Below are 18,626 nucleotides of genomic sequence, written 5' to 3'. Positions count from 1 at the left end.
CACACTGTTCCACTGAGTGACATGTTCCTTTATTTCCATGAACTCACACTCTGTAGTTTGAGGATTCATTTGAAAACCTGAAAATAGTCTCCAACAAATGCACAATTTCCCCTTGTTTGAGTAACATTTGCTTAAAAACAGCAGTGACCAGCTGTTTCAGGAAATGACTGAGCTTTGTTAAAAAAAAAACAAGTGTATAATTGTGAGCTGCTTGTAAAGATTTATGTCTTTCACTCAAACAAAGCCTTCAGAGATGGACTAAGGTTCAGTTAATGTTCAATCAGAACTAAGATGGATTGTCCGACCATGACAGAAATAATCAAAAGAGCCTGTACGTGTTCTGAATGGCCACACTGAAAGGTGGACCATCATAGAAAGGATTCAATATTGATTAAAGTATTTTTTTTGGGGGGGGGCTTTTATTGGCTTTATTATAGTAACAGCTGAAGATAGACAGGAAAGGGGGCAGAAAGAGAGAGAGAGGGATGACAGGCAGCAAAGGGCTGCAGGTTGGATTCGAACCCTGGGCCGCTGCAGCAAGGACTCAGCCTTGGTACGTGGGTCGCCAGCTCTACCCACTGAGCTATCCGGGCGCCAGGGTTCAATGTTGTTTAAATATGAAGATTGAAGCACACATCCTCAGATGTTCACCTCTGGAGGCCCTTCACAGTTGCACCCGGTTGTAAGAGAGAGTATACACGGAGGATACACAGTTGGTTTTGGTCTATTCATGGGATTCGTTGACAGTAACGAAGATATAAATATATAATCAGCGACATGGTGATGACACAGGATCTGATCATTTGTTGAACACTAAGACATCAGTTAGTATGAGAGTGTAAAACTACGTTGATCATAATGACACTCACTGCTAACACACTTTATCCTTATCTTAATGTTTCACCTATCTGTATTTATATCCAGTTACATTCATGTTGATGTTCACCAATATAGAAAATGTAGCTACAGCATAAAGAACACACAAGCTACACATACCACCATACACACTGAGGATCAATATGTTTGCACTGGCCACATGTCCACAATGTTACATATACCACCATTTGATAAGAATAGTCTATATACAGTGTGATAGAAGTTGTTCCCTTAAGATCCGTTAGGCTGAACCACAGTATCACTGAGCTGCAGTGTATTACCTGTACAATTACCTGAAAAGGTGTGTGCGACTGAAATGCACAAAGTCGAAGCTGAAAAACAATACTGATGTCATGGCACATAACATTCAGTACAGCATACAGTCAACTGATACTGTTATTTGTTGCTGGAATGAGTGTCATATATTCTGATATTCACTAAGTTTATTGTAAAGGTTTGTGACATTATGAGTGCAACTACAGGCCTATAAAATCACCCTTAGTATCATCTAGTGTGTGGAATGTTTGATTGAAACTTGAACACAACCAAGTAGCATGTAGCCTGCAGTTCCAGACAGTAACACACGCCTGAGGCTGCCTCTCCTCGGTGCGTCTTCAGTGACTTGCAGGTTGCATATTAAATTCACCACTCATTTCGACACAATGACACAAATCTCAGCTCAAGACTTTCAATCTTCAATGAAATGCATGTAAAGACAAGACACATGGTTAACTTCTGAGGGTTTGTTTCATCCCAATTAGAAATCATGTTTTTAACATTTCTTTAATTATATCTAGCTGTGCAGATGGTTTTGGTTTTATTTAGCAATATATTACTGTGAGATGACTGAGATTTGTGCAATACATTAAAGGTGATTGGAATTCTTTGCTTATCAAAAACATTGACAAATTAATTTTATATGCAACGGCAGGGCGCACGGTAGCTCACCAGGTAGTCTTTGCCACAGCGGCCCAGGTGATTTCAAACTGTCTCACCTCTCTCCCCCCTTTCCTGTCTATCTTCACCTGTCCTATCAAATAAAGGCATAAAAAGCCCCAAAAAACATCTACAAAAACACCACCATCTCTTTTCAGATACAATGGACCTCATTGGCAAGAACCATTTGGGGCATTCACCAGTTTTCTTGTACTTGAATTTTTTCTATATTATATAATATAGTATTTTCAGGTCAAATAAATTTAGTTTAGATACAGAGTGAGATCTTTGTGATGACACCTGCCCATAAACCAAGCATAACTGGCAACCTATGGGAACTCTAGTGGCGTTTATTATGCAAATGATCTTATCATGAATGTACACCCTTTCATGGAAAGTGGGTATTGATTAGGTTGAAATGAGCAACTTACACCAATGTCAAGTTAAGAAACTTTGTCTAATCTGACTTGGACCACTCGACTCGCAGGAAAAATTGCATGAGGCCCAATGTTCCTGTTCTGGATAATCCACAGAACACGCTGTCAGCAGTTTTTTCCATAGTGAGGCCTATCCAGAGTAATCCATACATTGTCTCAAGCTGGTGCAGAAATGTCACGTTTCAATGCACCACAAATGGAACTCCACATAGCACCATTGTATTGGGGCAAAAAACCTGAGCCAAATATAACCATTCGAGTTAACCAACACTTTAACCACCAGTTTGTGATGTTCATTGCATTGCAAGAGTTATTTTGTGACAGATGTTGCAGTTAATTTCTTTGGTGTAGACACCTGTTTGGTCTAATTTTTCTTCAGTCATTAATTTCCTTCATTTGCTTCTTCCACAAAAAACAGAAAACAGGGTGTATGGGCTTGTAACTGGAGTTTGTGAACACTGAAGTTTGTTCACAACTGTGTCTTGGTTTACTTTGGATAATTTCTTCCTCTATGACAGTTGTGTAAAATGGAGGCTCTAGAAACAAACTCACTCAACTTACTACATGTGGTGATGAAAACATTTCTAATGCCAGTCTGTACTTAACGTATCTTACCTTCCAGACCACTAAATAGACCAAGTAATGCAGGGCACATCATTATTGCTAGAGTGTAAGTAATTTATTTCTTTAATGGCTGACTTTTACAATCCTTGGTATCAGTCTGTCTCTTCAGGAATGATAGTCAGTGATACATCCATATCCTTCCGTCTCACCACCACTGAAAGTGCTGCGCCGCTCTGAATGGCTTCACCCACTTCCTGCGTGGTGTGGACGGGCCGCCCGTTGATGCTGATGATGACGTCATGATCGATCAGGCCGGCGCTGCGGAGAAAACAGCGCCATAAATCACTCACACATAAAGCCTAACTAAAACAGATCCAACCCAGCTGGGCCGATCTCACACCCTCAGGAAAACATCATTTATTTTCTTGTGTCAGGTTCCGTCGCCCTCGACAAGCAAAGTAAACACTAGTAAAACAGAGCACTGGGGTCATGGCTTTGTATTGCACTGCACTGACATTTACATTTGAGCCATTTGCTCTTGTTGATGATCTTATGGAGACTGATTATCTGGGACAGATAAAGATTATATTCTGATTCCACCAGAAAATAGTAGGGGCTTCAAGGAGGAGTAAAGCAGATAATTCAGCATTGTTGTGGTAACTTGACATACTCTGCTAGTACTGGCTGTATATTAAACTACTGCTGTATGCTGTTCAAAGCCTCAGGCTTCAATGTCACAGGAGGCGGTGTTTGACTATTAAGAATATAGCAAGTCTAAAGAGTCAGAGAGAGAGAGATGCTGTCTTCACTAAGAGAAAGATGTCAGAGCTTTGCCTGTGGGAAGCACAAGTATAATGAGCAACCGGACCACAGTTCAATCTACAGCCTTGAGAACCGCAGGGATACTCTTATTCCACGGCTCAGAAAATATCCAGAGGCCTCCAAATGCCAGTTCACAGCGCTGCTGTTGCATTTTGCAACACCTAGTGCCTAAACAAGCTCTTACTGTGAATCATACTGATTAGCTCCAGGTAACACTTTCTAATAAAAAAAACTCACTGGTGTGGTTCTCTTACTTTGAAACTTACACCAATGGGAAGAAGACATATTTAATCTTTTAATAGTGTAACATCTTTTATGCAAGAGCTAACATTTTAGGTTGACATAGTGGAATAATATTGACATGTGTATGTGTCAATTAGGGGTGGACTCCTGTGATGATATGTTTTGGACTGAAACCACAGAAAAAATAAATATGAAAACTTGCACAGATTCATTCCCGAATTTTCCTGCCATGATGGGAAAGTGACATAGACTACTAAAATCCAGTGTAAAAACTGACAAAATTAAAGCTGCACTAGTAAATATTTTCATATTAATAATGGATCAAATTAATGTGTAATGTGAAAGCTGTTGTACTTCTCCTAATTTCCATGGGGACTGCCCATTGTTCTGACAGCCAATTATTCCAAAACCTCAATAGTCCAAAAAATGTCCCATCGGACCATTAGCCTATTTGTCCAACTGAAAACAAAAGCCTGCTGTTTCGAAGGCCTGTTTTTCTAAAAATACACACTCTCCCTTGAGTTTTGGACGTGCAGGAAAGGATGAAATCAGGTGATCTTCATTATGGTAACAAAATCAAATGCATAATTTAGGTTTAACCATCAAAACTACTATACTTAGGAAAAGATCATGGTTTGGGTAAGTATGCTAGTTACCAGAGTGTGTATTTTTGGAACAACAGGCCTTCAGAGCTGTCCATTTGTTGCACAAAGATTTTTCTGACTAGGTTTTGGAATAATGGGCCATCGGAACAATGGCACGGCACCATTTCTACAAAGCATTTTAGCGTCTTTAAAGTCATTCAGTTTGGTTTTACAGCCCAAAAATTCCACTCTTACTTATATAATTTAAAGTTAAAGCGGATGGCTGTTTTCAGATAAAAACCTCTTATAAACCCACTGTATAGTACCTGCCCAGCACCAAACAGACAAAGTTAGGTACTAGCTGGTGATTATAGTGGCCAAAAAATACCTGACTTTGGCAGCTAAAAGCTGCCATATGTTCACCAGCTAGTTGCTAACCTTGTCTGTTAGCTGTTTGTTGCATGGGCAGGTAGTGTACAGTGGGTTTATCAGAGGTTTCTTTTGGCTGCCTGCTGCTGCTGGAGATGAGGTAGGTGAGAGCAGTGAGAGCGAACCGGAACGGTCCTAAAACCAAAACAAGGAGCTGAAAAACACAAAAATGCACAAAAGAACTGAGGGGAACTGCAGAGTCAGGCGATAATTCTCTGCACGTAAACAATACCTTTCACATTACACATAGTCATTTAATGCAGCTTTAAAGGTACCTACAATCAGTTATGGTGAAGAGACTCCCATAGACAGCCAGTACAATGTCAGTCAATTTTACATCCCTCACATGAGAAGTGGATCTAATTTATAAGAAAAGCCAATCATAAGCCGGTATCCATAACAAACACAGTACATTACATTTTGGAAGTTGTAGCTTGACTCCTACCTGGATGCAGCTGTTCCAGGTATTACTTCATAAACATAAATCCCTGAGCTCACATCTGGAAATTCACCATCACGCTCCTTGAGATCTCGGATTAGACTGGACAAGTAGAGAGGAAGGATAGGAGGAACATAAAACATTTTCAGCAAACATTCATGCATAGTTTTATGAATGAATGTTTACGCCTTATATCATAAATTAAACAAACACAAAAACATCACAACCTCACAGAGCCGTTAGCCATTAGTTAGAGACTCAAGTGTTTTTGAAAATGGATGTCTTCCAAGAATCATAAGTTTACTTACGACGGTGTGAGCGGCAGCATCCGGACACCTATGAATTTCTTTTTTTGTGCTGTAATTCCTAAAGACAAATGAATTATTTGAATTAAAGATTGTGATAGTGACTCACAAACACTGTGACTATACCATAACACCAACATTAGATCCTGCTCACCATTGACTTGTCTGCTGTAGGATTCAGCGAGGAACTGGCGTATTCTGTCTGCAGGGATGGCAAAGGAGATCCCTGCTGTCACTTTCAGAGTATTTATGCCTATTACGTCTCCATCCTTTTAAACACAGAATGGAAGGAGAGCCATGAGATTGCGGTGTTAAGTGCTTCATTGATTACACAGCTTTGCTACTTGAAGAAACAAAACAGCAGCGAAATTATTATGCCTCTTTTTCTTCCAATGCACAAAACATAGCTCATAGTCTATTAAGTGTTCTTTTAAATACAAAAAAAAAAAAACCTTGATAAATGAATGTACCATCTGTATGATTTTATTCCACAGTAACAATGCAAAGGCCTCCATAATCAGGGCTTGTCCTTAAATACTGTGAGGGAGGCTTAATCTTGAACCTGAGGGAGCAGACTGGAGACTTTGGGTATTAAATAAAACAAAATCATAACCTTAGTCCTCACTGTCATAAATAAAACAAGAAAGATCGCCTACATTGCAGAAAGCAGAACAAATATGCAAATTGCGTGGTATTATCCCTTTTCATACAATACAGCACTATAAATCCTCTTACCAAGTTGACAAGCGGTCCACCAGAGTTGCCGTACTGTAAATCAACAGAGCAACAAAAACACATTCTTACTCATTGTTAAAGTAAAACAAAATCTGTCAAGAAATGAAGCAAGACGCAAGAAAGGAAATGATTGTGTTTGTAAAACTAATCGTGCTCTCGCTAACATTAATGATGGCGTCGGTTTGGATGTAGTCCATATCCGAGTCCTTAAAGCCCAACTCCAGGCCATTGCGCTGGGCAGTGCTGATAATGCCGGTGGTGACGGTGTTCTGTAGGGAGAAGGGGCTTCCCACCGCCACCACAAACTCACCGGGGCGCAGGTCTGAGGACTGGCCGAGACGAAGCACAGCCAGGGGACTCTGCAACAAGGCACAAAGAGACATGACGACCCACAGAGAAGGATAGCAATCAATTTTATGAATCGAACACGGCCATTATTCCACCATTAGCTGACCTGGGCAGTGTAAGATTATTTAAGGTCAGCAGGCTAACTAGCCCTGCTAGATACACTAATTATGGTAGTATGAACAGAATACAAGATCAATGAGGATGAACACAGCTGACCTACTACTAAGAAAGGCTTGTATGACACAAACAGCTGTCTTTTTTCAATTCTGATCTATTTACAGTTCCCACAAAATTCAAATAGATTGGCTTTAGATTCTTCAAGATATTTCACTGGGTTCTTTGGAACCGCAGGAAGGCTGAATGAGAGGTGAAAATGTCTTCCAGAGCCTAGAGCAAATGCAGTTCTCTTTGACTTAACACCCTAGAGATACAACGTTTGTGGTGACAAAAAATTATTGGGTGAAGAAAGATACATCTTAAAGGCAGGATTTTAGGACTACAGACTGTAAAAGTTAATGGAACATTACATTTGTTTAACCCTACCCATTAATTCCACTGATTTTATGCATCACAGTCTGTTTACAGGTGTTAGGGAGTACTACTGCATATGTGAAAAAGAGCTGTGTGAAATCTGATGAATTGCCTCAAGTGATGTCACTTTAGCCGCATAACCCATGTGGCAGTGACACAGAAATTAGGATGGACGACGGGTCTCCACTGTCCCACTGTACAAAAATTAAATGAATGTAATAATTAAAATATCCCGATACGCTATACTAAACTAATACAGAGTAATTGGTAAAGTAATGCAGTTACTTTTAGAAGAAGTAACTGGTGACTGTAACTAATTACTAATTTTAAGTGACTTGCCCAACACTGATCGCTAGCAGGACTCAGCTGTCAATCATGATGTGAAACACCCTTCCAAATATTTAATTAAAAGCTAATTTATCTGAAAAATGCACACTTAAATATACACCAGCATGATAAGAACTACCTAAAATGAAAGACATCATCTTTGGGAAAAATGTATCTGACGTGTACCTGAAGAGAGGCAGGGTTTATGACTATACTGCAACCAGCCACCACAGCTGTTATGTTGTCCGTCTATGCATTCAGTGGTCTGTGGTTGAGTTGGATTGTGGGTCATGTGGGCACCAGGTTTTGAGAAGTGATAAGAATGCCTGCATTAAAAATTACAATGACTGTGGTTCCGTTGTATTGATTTTGATACTTTAACTGCCTGTTGGGAGTCTGACAGAACAATGCTAAATTGGAGAACACCTTTAATAAGCTTTACTTCCATGAATTAAATGATTTCTGCCTGGAGCTCTGCTTCTGAGAAATGACTGTGGAACTTGAATTTTCATCAGAAAAAGATTGTACTTTTTGTTGTAATGTACCTAATATGTTCCTAAGTGCATCTAGTGTAAAACCACTAAACTTTTTGAATCAAAGCAATCTCTGATTATCTGTCAGTAGCTAATTAAAGATCACAAAGGTGCATTCTCGATTGCTATTTTAACATAAGATTTGTTGAGTATAAACCAAACTAAACCAAGCCTTAGCTTGTCTCTGCCTGCTTCCTCTTACTCCAGGCTGAGGCCATTTATCTCTGGGGTGGATTGTAACATTCGGCCAAATTTATGGCCACATTTCCTAGGGCAGGGAGCCTTATGAGAAATTTCCCTTTCAGGCAAGGGTTAGAGATCCTTCTATTAGGAATGTAACAGAGAAATATAGCAGTGTAAAGCTGTCACCACTCCCTCTTTGTTTTAAGACAAATTCCTTCACCTATAGAGCAGTCAAATCCAGTGATGGAGGTTTGATCTTGAGGTATTCTTGTATTCAGATCAGTAGTGAAAATGTTAATCATGTGCTTCATGCTGAGTGGAGTCTGACTGAGGTGGTTGGGAGTATAGTCCCCTCTACCATACAAAGCAGCTGGTTGTGTAAGAGCATGTCTGAGCAGTGACATGTTTTATTCAGAACGGCACTCCCAAATACACAAAAAATAGCTGAGGCTTTGAATTTACAAGGCATTACCAAATGCCACCCCAGAGGAAGTCAGACGACAAATTGGCCATGTTAAGGAATAGAGTCTAATTTTGGTAGGCAAAGCCCTTGTTGACTTTCTCCATGGAATATCTTTCTGTGCAGGATTTAATACACTTTGATGTTAGGCGCTGATGACAGGCTGCCAGGCCAGAGGAAAACACAAGACAGAATTTAGTCTAAGGCCCTTGGGAAGCTGAGGGGAAAAAGTGGGCACTCACATCTGCTTCGATTTTGATGAGTGCAATGTCCATTTTCTGGTCCACGTCCTTGACTGTAGCGTCGTACTGCAAACCACTTTTCAGCTCTACTTTTACCCGCTGCTTGTTGGTGAGTACGTGAGCATTGGTGATGATCCAGCCGTCCTTTGACACTACAAACCCAGAGCCACTCGACACAGAGAGCTCCTCGTTTGAAAATGGCACTCTGGCAAGAGAAAGGGCAAAAGGGAAGTGTTATTTTGTAGTTCTGAAGGTCTTTTACATTTCTTGTTTGGGTTAATTTTTACCTTTGGAAAAGCTCCAGATGCACCACAGCTGGGACAATCTTATCCACCACATCTGCAATGAAGTTGAACTTGTAGCGCATACTTCCTGGATGCTGCACTCCTTTGAGGACACAGGAGAGGATAAATGATAGACACTTTGGGTTGGAGGCTTGAAGACAGTTAATTGTTGAGTCTCATTCCCATTATCAATATTTATTTGGTTTGAATGAGACTGAACAATCAAATATCTTTCTTGGCTCTGACGATGGACGAGCCAAAACCAAGCACTGCCCAACTCGCAGTACGTCACCCACCAGTGATGCTCAGTACATTCAGGTTGTTGTGGGTTTCCTACCTTTTCAGCAAAAGGGACTACCGCAGCCCTTCTACTCTGTTTTCTCCGGTCATTGCGTCTTTCTACTGCATAGACAGCCTAGTTTTATGAAAAGATCATCAACTTTCCAGGGCTAAAATATAAATATAAATAAATTGAACATTGTTCATTGTTATCACCTGTTCCCGGCCTCCCAATCAGCTACCCAACACACACATATTGGCCACTTTCCCTCTCTTCCCGACACAATCATCTACTTTATGTTATTCTGCCCTTCTGGCTACTTGTTTTGTCTGCCTCCCTTAAACATTTTGCGTATTTGCATGATTGGACCGACCACCTGTTGATGAACTATTGACAAAATATAACCTGCCTGTCTGCAAGACTCTACACGCAGCTAATGTAGACTGTGATTAATTCAGTGTGGATATACTTTTTCATACCTTTCAACCACTTACCAACTTATTAATGAGATGTGAACTGGCAAACATACTACAGGAAACAGTGAGGGGTTAATAGAGATTCATTTACCATTCATTCCTTAATGAGTAAATACTACGCTGCATATTCAAAGCACATGACTCACACTGTGCCTTGCTTCTCAGGCAAGTCGTAGCACATCCCTGTTCTACTGAGCGCTTTTGTGGTGCTTAATTACACTTCATCATACAAGCACAGACAAGCCACTTCTTAAGAGCAAAGGTCAGATTACAGTACATGCTAAAGCCATCTATCCATCTTGCCACCACTTAACTTCCACAGTTTATTTGCTGCTATTTGATCTGATATCAAGAATTGAAGGCTTCAGTGCCAACAGGAAATGGACGGTTTTACTCTGTGTCTAGATCATAAGCATCTCGTCACCTGACGACGACACTAAAGCGACTGTCATGCTGAGTCCATCTTGTCCTTGTCTGCACATTTCAACGGTTTCTGTGTGCAGTGTTCCTTTGATATGTGTGAGTATTCCTAATCTATTTTTCCATCAGGATAAGGATATACGGCAATAAAGGAGAAAACAAGCCCCAAGAAACATTAAGATCAAAGAACAAGCTCAGATAATAACAAAAAAATAGAGATATTAGGATAAAAGTTTGATAATTAAAATAAAATAATGATAAAACCCTAAAATATACAGTAAATTGTAGTAAACTAGTAGTAAAAAGTAAAATGTAGATACAAATATTTATTCAGTGCCTTTTTATCGTGCATCATCCTCGTGTTACATGACAAAATCATCTTGAAGCATAAATCAATGCTTTAGGTCGTGAGCCTGCAGACAGACGGGGTAAACAGCTGCACTGATCAGGATGGGAGGTATCAGTTGCGTGAGACGTCTCATACGCTTGTGGTCTAGAGGGTAAGGCTTTTAACAAGTTGCGTTTCATTGAAAATGTAACCTGCTGTTGATACGTGTGCTTGCTTCACCTGAGGGCAGTGAAATCTTTTTCCCGTTAATATCTCCAACATACCCCTCCCCTGTTCTCAAAGTCAACACAATCCCACCACACTCTCGCTTGATGCTGTGTTTACAGAGTTGCACAATTTAACTTGTCTCTGCAGAAACAGCCTTAAAATGCAAATGACTGAGTGTGTCTATTGCCAAGAGCTAGTGTGGCAGAACACCAACTATTTTGCCTGTCAGGAAGCTCTACTAACAAATCAACAGTATGCTCCCCGTTGGCAGGGAGATCCTGCAACTTTCACTGTCCTCTCAATTACACTGCACAGCAATGCCAGCTTGTGCGATTGTGGATCATCCATCCATCATGAAACCACTTACACTTGACATGTCATCTTATCCGCCATCGAGCCTCCAAATTGTAAAACAAGTGGAAATCTGCTGATAGGACTCAATGCCGATGCCACACTAGATTCAATGTTTCCATCACAGATGTGTTATATCAAATGCTTTAAGTCTGCAATGGTATTCTCACAGAGCACATTTGTTGTTGTGATATTTTGTTGAAAAATGTGGTGTCCTTAAAGGTACCCTGTGGAGTTTTTGGCCTCTAGTAGCGCTACAGTGAAATGTTTTTATGAGTGGGCCCCCATGTGGGCGGCGTGATGCTGCAGTCTGTTTAACACTGCTCCAACAGTGGAAAAGTGGTGGTGGGAAGCAACCAACAATGGATGGAAACAATGCATGATTTAAAAAAAAAAAAAAAATAGGGCTTTGAAAATATTAATGAGGAAGGAAATGCATTCCACATGTTTGGTAGACCTCGAAGATGCACATAATGTGTTTTTGTGAGTAATACTGACTGTAAACAAAACTTTTGCCCCCCCGTCCCTTCCACCTTCAGTGTATCAGCAATTGGCAGAAATGGAGACTTTACAGCAGGCGTCTCAGAATGCAGTATTCTAAAAATATTTCCATTACTAACTAATGCAAACAGTAGTTTTTATAGATTTATATCATCGTGTTTGTTGTTCGTAGTCAAACAACAAATGAAGGCCCCTGGGCATTTTCAGGCGCTTTTGACCTTCAGGCCATTATTGTAAACAAAATACATTTTTAGATTTGTATAATAGTATAGCATGTTTTAATAGTATATGAAGGGTTGGTTTAAATCCATATGTAACAACTAGAAAAAGTTATTTAAAAGGCTGGATTATATTATATTTTTTAGATCATGTTGTGGACTAGTGGAAGGGGGATGGAAATGGAAATGCTTTAAGAGGTGGCAGAAATACATACTTATGTAATTGCAAACTGTCACATATATCAGTATCTGATTGGAAAAACCCCCAAATGAAGATATTTGAAGTCAAAAACATAAGATTATTGTGGCACATTAGTAAGCAAAAGGTGGCATTAGAAACTAATAGTTTTATTTCCAAATCTTCAGATATTTTCTTTTTTTTCATTGAATCACTGTTGCCACAACAGATCATTAAATTAACGTGTTAATTTCCATTTTTATCTTTAAAAAGGCTAGGTATTTTTTTTACCACCCTTCTAGATCTGCCCCTGGCCATTGGTACAGACATTCATGGTGCAATGAATCCTACTGACTTTGGTGATCCTCTGACTTTTCCTCTATTGCCACTAGCAGGTTAAGTTTTCATTTACCCTGTATTACTAGATGGATTGGGACATTTTTTTCTCCCGTAGGAGGATGCTTACTGACATGACTTTTCTTCTGGCACCAACATGAGGTCAAAATGTTAATTTGTCCAGTACTTTCCTTTATGACCGAATATGTGCAAAACTCATGACATTCCCATAAGCCTGAACTGTACTTTGTGTTTAGTGCTAATCAGCAAATGTTAGCACACTAACATGTAAGATAGTGAACATGGCAAACATTATATCTGCTAATATCTGCTACATCAGCACATTTACATTATCATTGTGAGGATATTAGCATGCTGATGTTAGCATTTAGTTAAAAGCACCACAGTGATTAAATACAGCTTCACAGAGCTGCAGTCTTGTATACCAATGCTGAACTAGTCGATGGAAGTTGTCTGATTATAAACCATTTTAAATATGATAAATCTAATGTTATTCCATATATTTGTTCAAATTAGGGTGACACTGCTAAAAGTGGTAATAATGACTCCATAAAGCCCAATTTCAGCACAGTCACAGTTGTGGACATTGACCAGTTCACTCTGAATACTAGAGGCGGTACAACTTTTGCCAAAAGGGTGTTTCCAGACTGAAGTGTATGGGGAATACTGGTGTTTGAATAAATCCCAAGCTCAATATCCTGCTATTTTTATATAACCATTATCTAAATTATTGTACTCATATATATATATATATATATATATACATAGTATATATACATATAGAATGTTTTATATATTAGCTTGGCATGGCAAACACATGTTTAATCAGAAAATGTCTGATTTTACTTTAATAAAGACAAATGTAAGTAGACTGTTAAAAGTACACTTTTATCTATGAAAGTGAACTTTTAATTATGTATATTCCTACTGCTTTTAACTTTATGAGGTTAAGAAGATTCCTTGTTAAAACTGAGCAGAAACTGATTGTTTAACAGAGTGAACAAATGTTATTTATAAGGGTTTTCGTAATACCTCTTTCTTTTCTCATTACAAGGTTAGAGAACATTCAGGGGGACTTTTACAAATATAATAATATACTTCAGAGTAAAATTGAGAATTGAGAGCACTTTGACCCCAGCTCTTTCCGACAAGCTATAATGGAATATATTGAGTTGCAGCATAAATAACATTTCCCAAAGCTTTAACAAAGATGAACAAGCCAAGTTGAATGGCTTTCAGCATGATTGAATACTGAATGCACGTCTAACAAACCTGTTGACGAGGATTTTAGAATATTGAAAATTAAGACCTGACCCTCTGTATGCTATTAAAATATACAGGTTAACCCTCATAATGTCTTGGGGTCATTTTTGACCCCATTTCAATGTTCTTTATGTCATAAATATAGCATTTTTAAATCTAATTTCACCAAAATAACATGGATGGTTCCATGGTATGGGAGCGCCACATAATATCAAAATTGACCACTTTCACTGAATTTTGGGTGTTTGATTGAACTTTAGAACACTTGTGTTCTTCCCTACTGTAATTTGACCCCAGAAGGGCCATTGGGTTACACTGTGCAAACACACACACACACACAGCGCATGTAATGCACACATACACGCATATAACATACACACACACACACCACAAATACACACACACACAGACAAACACAGACACACACACACCCCGAAGGACAACAGGTATCATTATTTGTCACCATTAAAAAAAATTAAATGCTTTCAAAACAGTGTCCTGACTAAACTTTGACATATACCAGACTGTGATAATCAACATATATTCCTATTATATTAACTATAGTGAAAATTATTCCAATTTTTAGCTTTCTTTAAAACAAAAAAATGCAATATAATTTCGCATAAATGAGGTTTACTGACCCTAAATTATACAAATTTGGGTCAAGCTTGGTGTTAATGAGTTGGTATTGAGTTGACTAATAAGGTGAAACACAGTATTGGATCATAATTCATACCCTATGTTTTTTAAACAAGACAAAACCAGACTGGGGTCAAATTCATGATGGAGGAACACAACTGCATAGTCAATGGGAAGGTTTTATGAGGGTTAATAGGAATAAGCCAAACAGCCAATAGGGAACACAATCAGTGGTTCAAGGTACAAGCGGTTTGTCTTTAGTAATATGGTGGATGCTAGAGAGCATGCATTAGTGGTGGATGCTATTTTTCTCTCTAATTCACACACACACACACACACGCATGCACACACACGTACATGCACACACATCCATCGACACATCTTGCATCAAGCAGACAGAGTAGCTGTAGATATGCCAACATTTTTGGTTTATCTGTTTCCAGATCACCCTGGTTACTGAGCAGCAGTGGAAGGTGATGAAATGTACTGACAGGCCTCTTGACACACACAGACACTGCAAGTCACAGCCCTCATTTTACCTTCCCTACACTGGTAGCAAGGGTTACATGGGTTGAGCTTTTCTCATTTAAAGATTTTATTCTTCACCCTTAGACGGTCGTTTCACCCAAATGTGGTATCCAGGAGACAGAGATGGAGATAGTTTGGGTTTGTTACAATGGAAAAACACAATGTCTGTCACAGAACACGCTGTCAGCTGTTTTCTGGGGATTACTTTTGGTATAAAGTTGCCCCAATTAAAACTGTTCCCACTGAGGTCTGTGAGTTATCCCTGTTGCTTCAAAATTATATTAACGTCTGTTGTATAAAGGTGAAGGCATAAAGCTCAGACATATGTCATAACTTGAACAAAGAATATACATCTGCAGGGCCACCAGCTATAAGTACATATATGTATTGCATTTTGGGTGACCTGACACTTTAATGTTAACCCTGACAAGTCTCTTTTGTTTGCAGGTCACATTAATTCTGACACATGTAATCATCAGCATGCATTGTGCTGGAAACCCATTAAAAGACAACAATCACATGTCGAAAAGACCGGTGGCAGTTGTGACTTTCAGATAACAGCTACAAGTTACACAGAAAATGTTAAGTTGAGGTTTAGTTAGATTAAATCTTTGCTACATAACTGCTAGATGATTAGAAAGAAGAGCAACGTGTATTGACTCACTTTGTTATCTGTCATGTCGCTATGTATTTTGTGTTTGCCATACTGTTGTAGCTGCCACCCCAGTTGGGTGTCTCCACTTGCAATGATCTTGACAGATATCATAATGCTCAGTGACCATACAGTTTCATGTGGACAAACAGGGGACATCTAATTACATGGGGGTGGGTTGATCTTCTCTATCATGGCTCTACATTATGCTAATTTCCACTAAGAATTTTCAAAAGAAAGGTGGATTTTTACAGCCGCACAGTGGTTCAGTGGTTAGCACTGTCACTTCACAGCAAGAAGGTCCAGTGGCTGCCAAGTGCTCCTAATACGTAGGCCGGGAGAGGATCCATTTTATTATACCTTATACTGTGCATTACTGTACATGTGACAATAAAGTTGATTCTATTCTTTTCTATTTTATACACAAAACCTTTTCCTGCCGTAGCTTTACACATTGGCTCGTGCAGTTCCTTTTGGTCACATCGTGGCTTATCACAATGGTTTCATTCAGTGATATGACTACTGTGACTGGTCTGGACTGACTGCTAACCAGGCTTCATTGAAAAAATGCCTCCCAACAGGGAAGTTTCTTTGTCTTATTTACTATTTATTTTATATTTTATGGCCCCTTCGGCATTGTATATGTGTGAGCTTTTGCATACCTGTGCAGCAGGAGGTCTAATGCATGACGAATTCTCCGATGAATTACGACAAGAAACATCACATTATTAAAATGGATAGCACAGGATGGGAAATGAAGAGGATATGTTTGTACAGTAATGTGGTGCTGGGATTCCCTCAGGAGAATTAAACACCCTCTTTGGAGAATTTGTGACTGTATTTTGTCTTTGCATGAATATGCAGAACATTGGAGACATCCTATATGAAGCTATCTGAGAAGACACATTTTCCAGATATATATCCCTATCATCCAAAGTAAGAGTCTCCTGAATGGCATATTATCTTCTCAAGTCAAATTAAAGAGCACAGGGGGATGATGAGTGGGGCGAGCACCGCACACCACTCGAAAGAGCTGACCACATTTTGAACCTTTATTTGTTGAAGAAATGTTTACAGAGCACAGTGACTCTTTATTAACAGAATCAATTCCAGCATCACCACAGCCTGTTAGGTCACAGAGGAGCACCAACTCAGCTCAGGTGAACATCAGTGGTTTATTATTGCACTTCCATAACAGTGAGGGACTCATAAGAGACAGGTTTAAAAAAGGACAGACCAAACTGAAGCAGCAGAGGCCGAGGTATCCTGAGTTTTAGTTTCTAGTACTGTTTAAGTTAACTATTCCTTTAAGTAAAATTAGACACAGTTTTACAATCTAAATATATTAACTTGTGCATTTAAAGTTGTACACAAAATACATATTATTAGCTAAATCTAGACTTTACTGCAAAGAAACCATAGCTGATACTATACCTATTGTCCATAGATGCAAAACATGTATGAATATTATGTTTTATAGTATATTTATTTGTCATTACTTTTCAAAGATACCCCCAAGTTTGTTCCATTCAAATGTGTATTTACTGTTCACATTTTTGTAATTCACTCTCATACTGAAGTTTGATATGTTTTGGTATCCCACTCATTAAATTAATCCCACTCACCTGAACCACACCAACCCCTCTGGATGAAAATGACCGGGGGGGTCTCACCCAGCTCGGCCCTCCTGTTCTCGGCGTTCAGGCGGCAGATGCTGGGGTACGTCCTGCCGTCGCTGCCGCACACCGGGCCGGTGGTGGCGCACACGCAGGAGCTGCGGAGCCCACCCCGGATGGAGTCGCACCGCAGCCCGTCGCCACAGGGGAGGCCGCCACCGCTGCGCTCCCCGCAGACTTCGCCCTCCCCGGCCGCGCACACCACGCAGCAGCCGCATGCGTCCATCACCTGGCCGTAGTAACAGGCCGGTGCCGGGCCCGGGCACCGAGAGGCATCGCAGGCCTGCGGGCAGGTTTCTCTTTTTCTCAGCAGACCTGCATGAACTGCAGAGGTGAGGAAGGTGATGTAAGCCACAAACTTCATCATGACCTAAAATCGATTCACAGCAGTCCTCCTCTTGTTGCCCACTCTCTAGGTGTTACTATGATGTCCCGATGCTTGTGTCCATACTGACGAAGTTCCTCCAGGTATGCACCAGCACACTTGCTGCTGCTTTTAACAGCCTATAGGACTGGCTATGAGCCAGCCAGGAGGTTACTTTCTAGTAGCGACATGCTGATCCTGGGTTCTCCATCCCTCCATCTTCCATGTTGTGTAGTTATGTAACCTCTATGGAATGCAGCTGCATTTAGGTTTTGGATGTTTTATGTGGAGACCCAAAGGCAATGTACTGTCACTGCCTCCCACTCATGGGGACAGAATTGCATGTGATGATTCATTTTAGTATGTGGTTAGGAACTGGCATGGTACCATTCTCAGAATTCTAACTGACATTTATGTCTTAGTGCGTGGTTTTGTTTCTTTCTCCATAGACAAAGCACTTAAATATGTTTTTGGAGCTGTCATGGCTCGTCACCATAAATCATGCATATATCTCTGATATTATACATGACATTTCCCATAAACCCTGCAGCATACTTCTCCTTCATTTCTTTCTTCTTCTATTTTCCTTGATCCTGTTTCTCTTATTGTGAATTTGAGAATGTCTAACAATGCATATTAACTGAATCTCTACGTTTTATGTACATATGTACCAGAAGAAATACTTGTACAAAGAACATTTTGTATACTGTATCTCTACTGGCACAACTATTAATACCAGAATAAAACTGCATTACAGACAGAAATACCACCAATCTTTAAATGAGGTCTTCATTTCCAATTGAATTACTCCTGTAAAGTGTTGTGACTGCATCTTGCACACTTGTAATGCTATTGTATTGACAAAATCTGTCCACAGACAGACACAGAC

At 39.7% G+C, this 18,626-nt stretch overlaps 1 protein-coding gene across 2 annotated transcripts; it reads right to left on the bottom strand.

The window, feature by feature from the left end:
* Window positions 1–2,906: 2,906 nt before the first annotated feature.
* htra4 (HtrA serine peptidase 4) lies at window positions 2,907–18,061 on the bottom strand. 2 transcript variants are annotated; one of them, XM_051421532.1, is made up of 9 exons: window positions 17,323–17,994; window positions 9,282–9,381; window positions 8,995–9,199; window positions 6,535–6,729; window positions 6,371–6,403; window positions 5,790–5,904; window positions 5,639–5,696; window positions 5,337–5,432; window positions 2,907–3,131 (listed from the first exon to the last, which is right to left on the bottom strand). In XM_051421532.1, the coding sequence occupies exons 1-9, from the start codon at window positions 17,738–17,740 to the stop codon at window positions 2,966–2,968; spliced, it is 1,386 nt and encodes a 461-aa protein (XP_051277492.1). In that variant the 5' UTR covers window positions 17,741–17,994; the 3' UTR covers window positions 2,907–2,965. The 2 variants fall into 2 exon arrangements, with proteins under 2 accessions (XP_051277492.1, XP_051277491.1); XM_051421531.1 differs by having other exon boundaries at window positions 5,639–5,904; window positions 17,323–18,061.
* Window positions 18,062–18,626: the final 565 nt, after the last annotated feature.

Source organism: Dicentrarchus labrax, unplaced genomic scaffold (assembly GCF_905237075.1).
Source record: "Dicentrarchus labrax unplaced genomic scaffold, dlabrax2021, whole genome shotgun sequence".
Taxonomy (NCBI): Eukaryota; Metazoa; Chordata; class Actinopteri; family Moronidae; genus Dicentrarchus; species Dicentrarchus labrax.
This window is presented reverse-complemented; position numbering and strand designations above follow the sequence as displayed.

What these genes read in the sequence shown, in the direction of transcription:
- htra4 (XM_051421531.1), bottom strand. Translation starts at nt 17,740, where the DNA reads ATGATGAAGTTTGTGGCTTACATCACCTTCCTCACCTCTGCAGTTCAT. An exon ending in CATCTGGAGCTTTTCCAAAG is followed by an intron (nt 9,200 to 9,281) that starts GTAAAAATTAAC and finishes TTCTCTTGCCAG; the next exon opens with AGTGCCATTTTCAAACGAGG. An exon ending in AAACCGACGCCATCATTAAT is followed by an intron (nt 6,404 to 6,534) that starts GTTAGCGAGAGC and finishes GTTGATTTACAG; the next exon opens with TACGGCAACTCTGGTGGACC.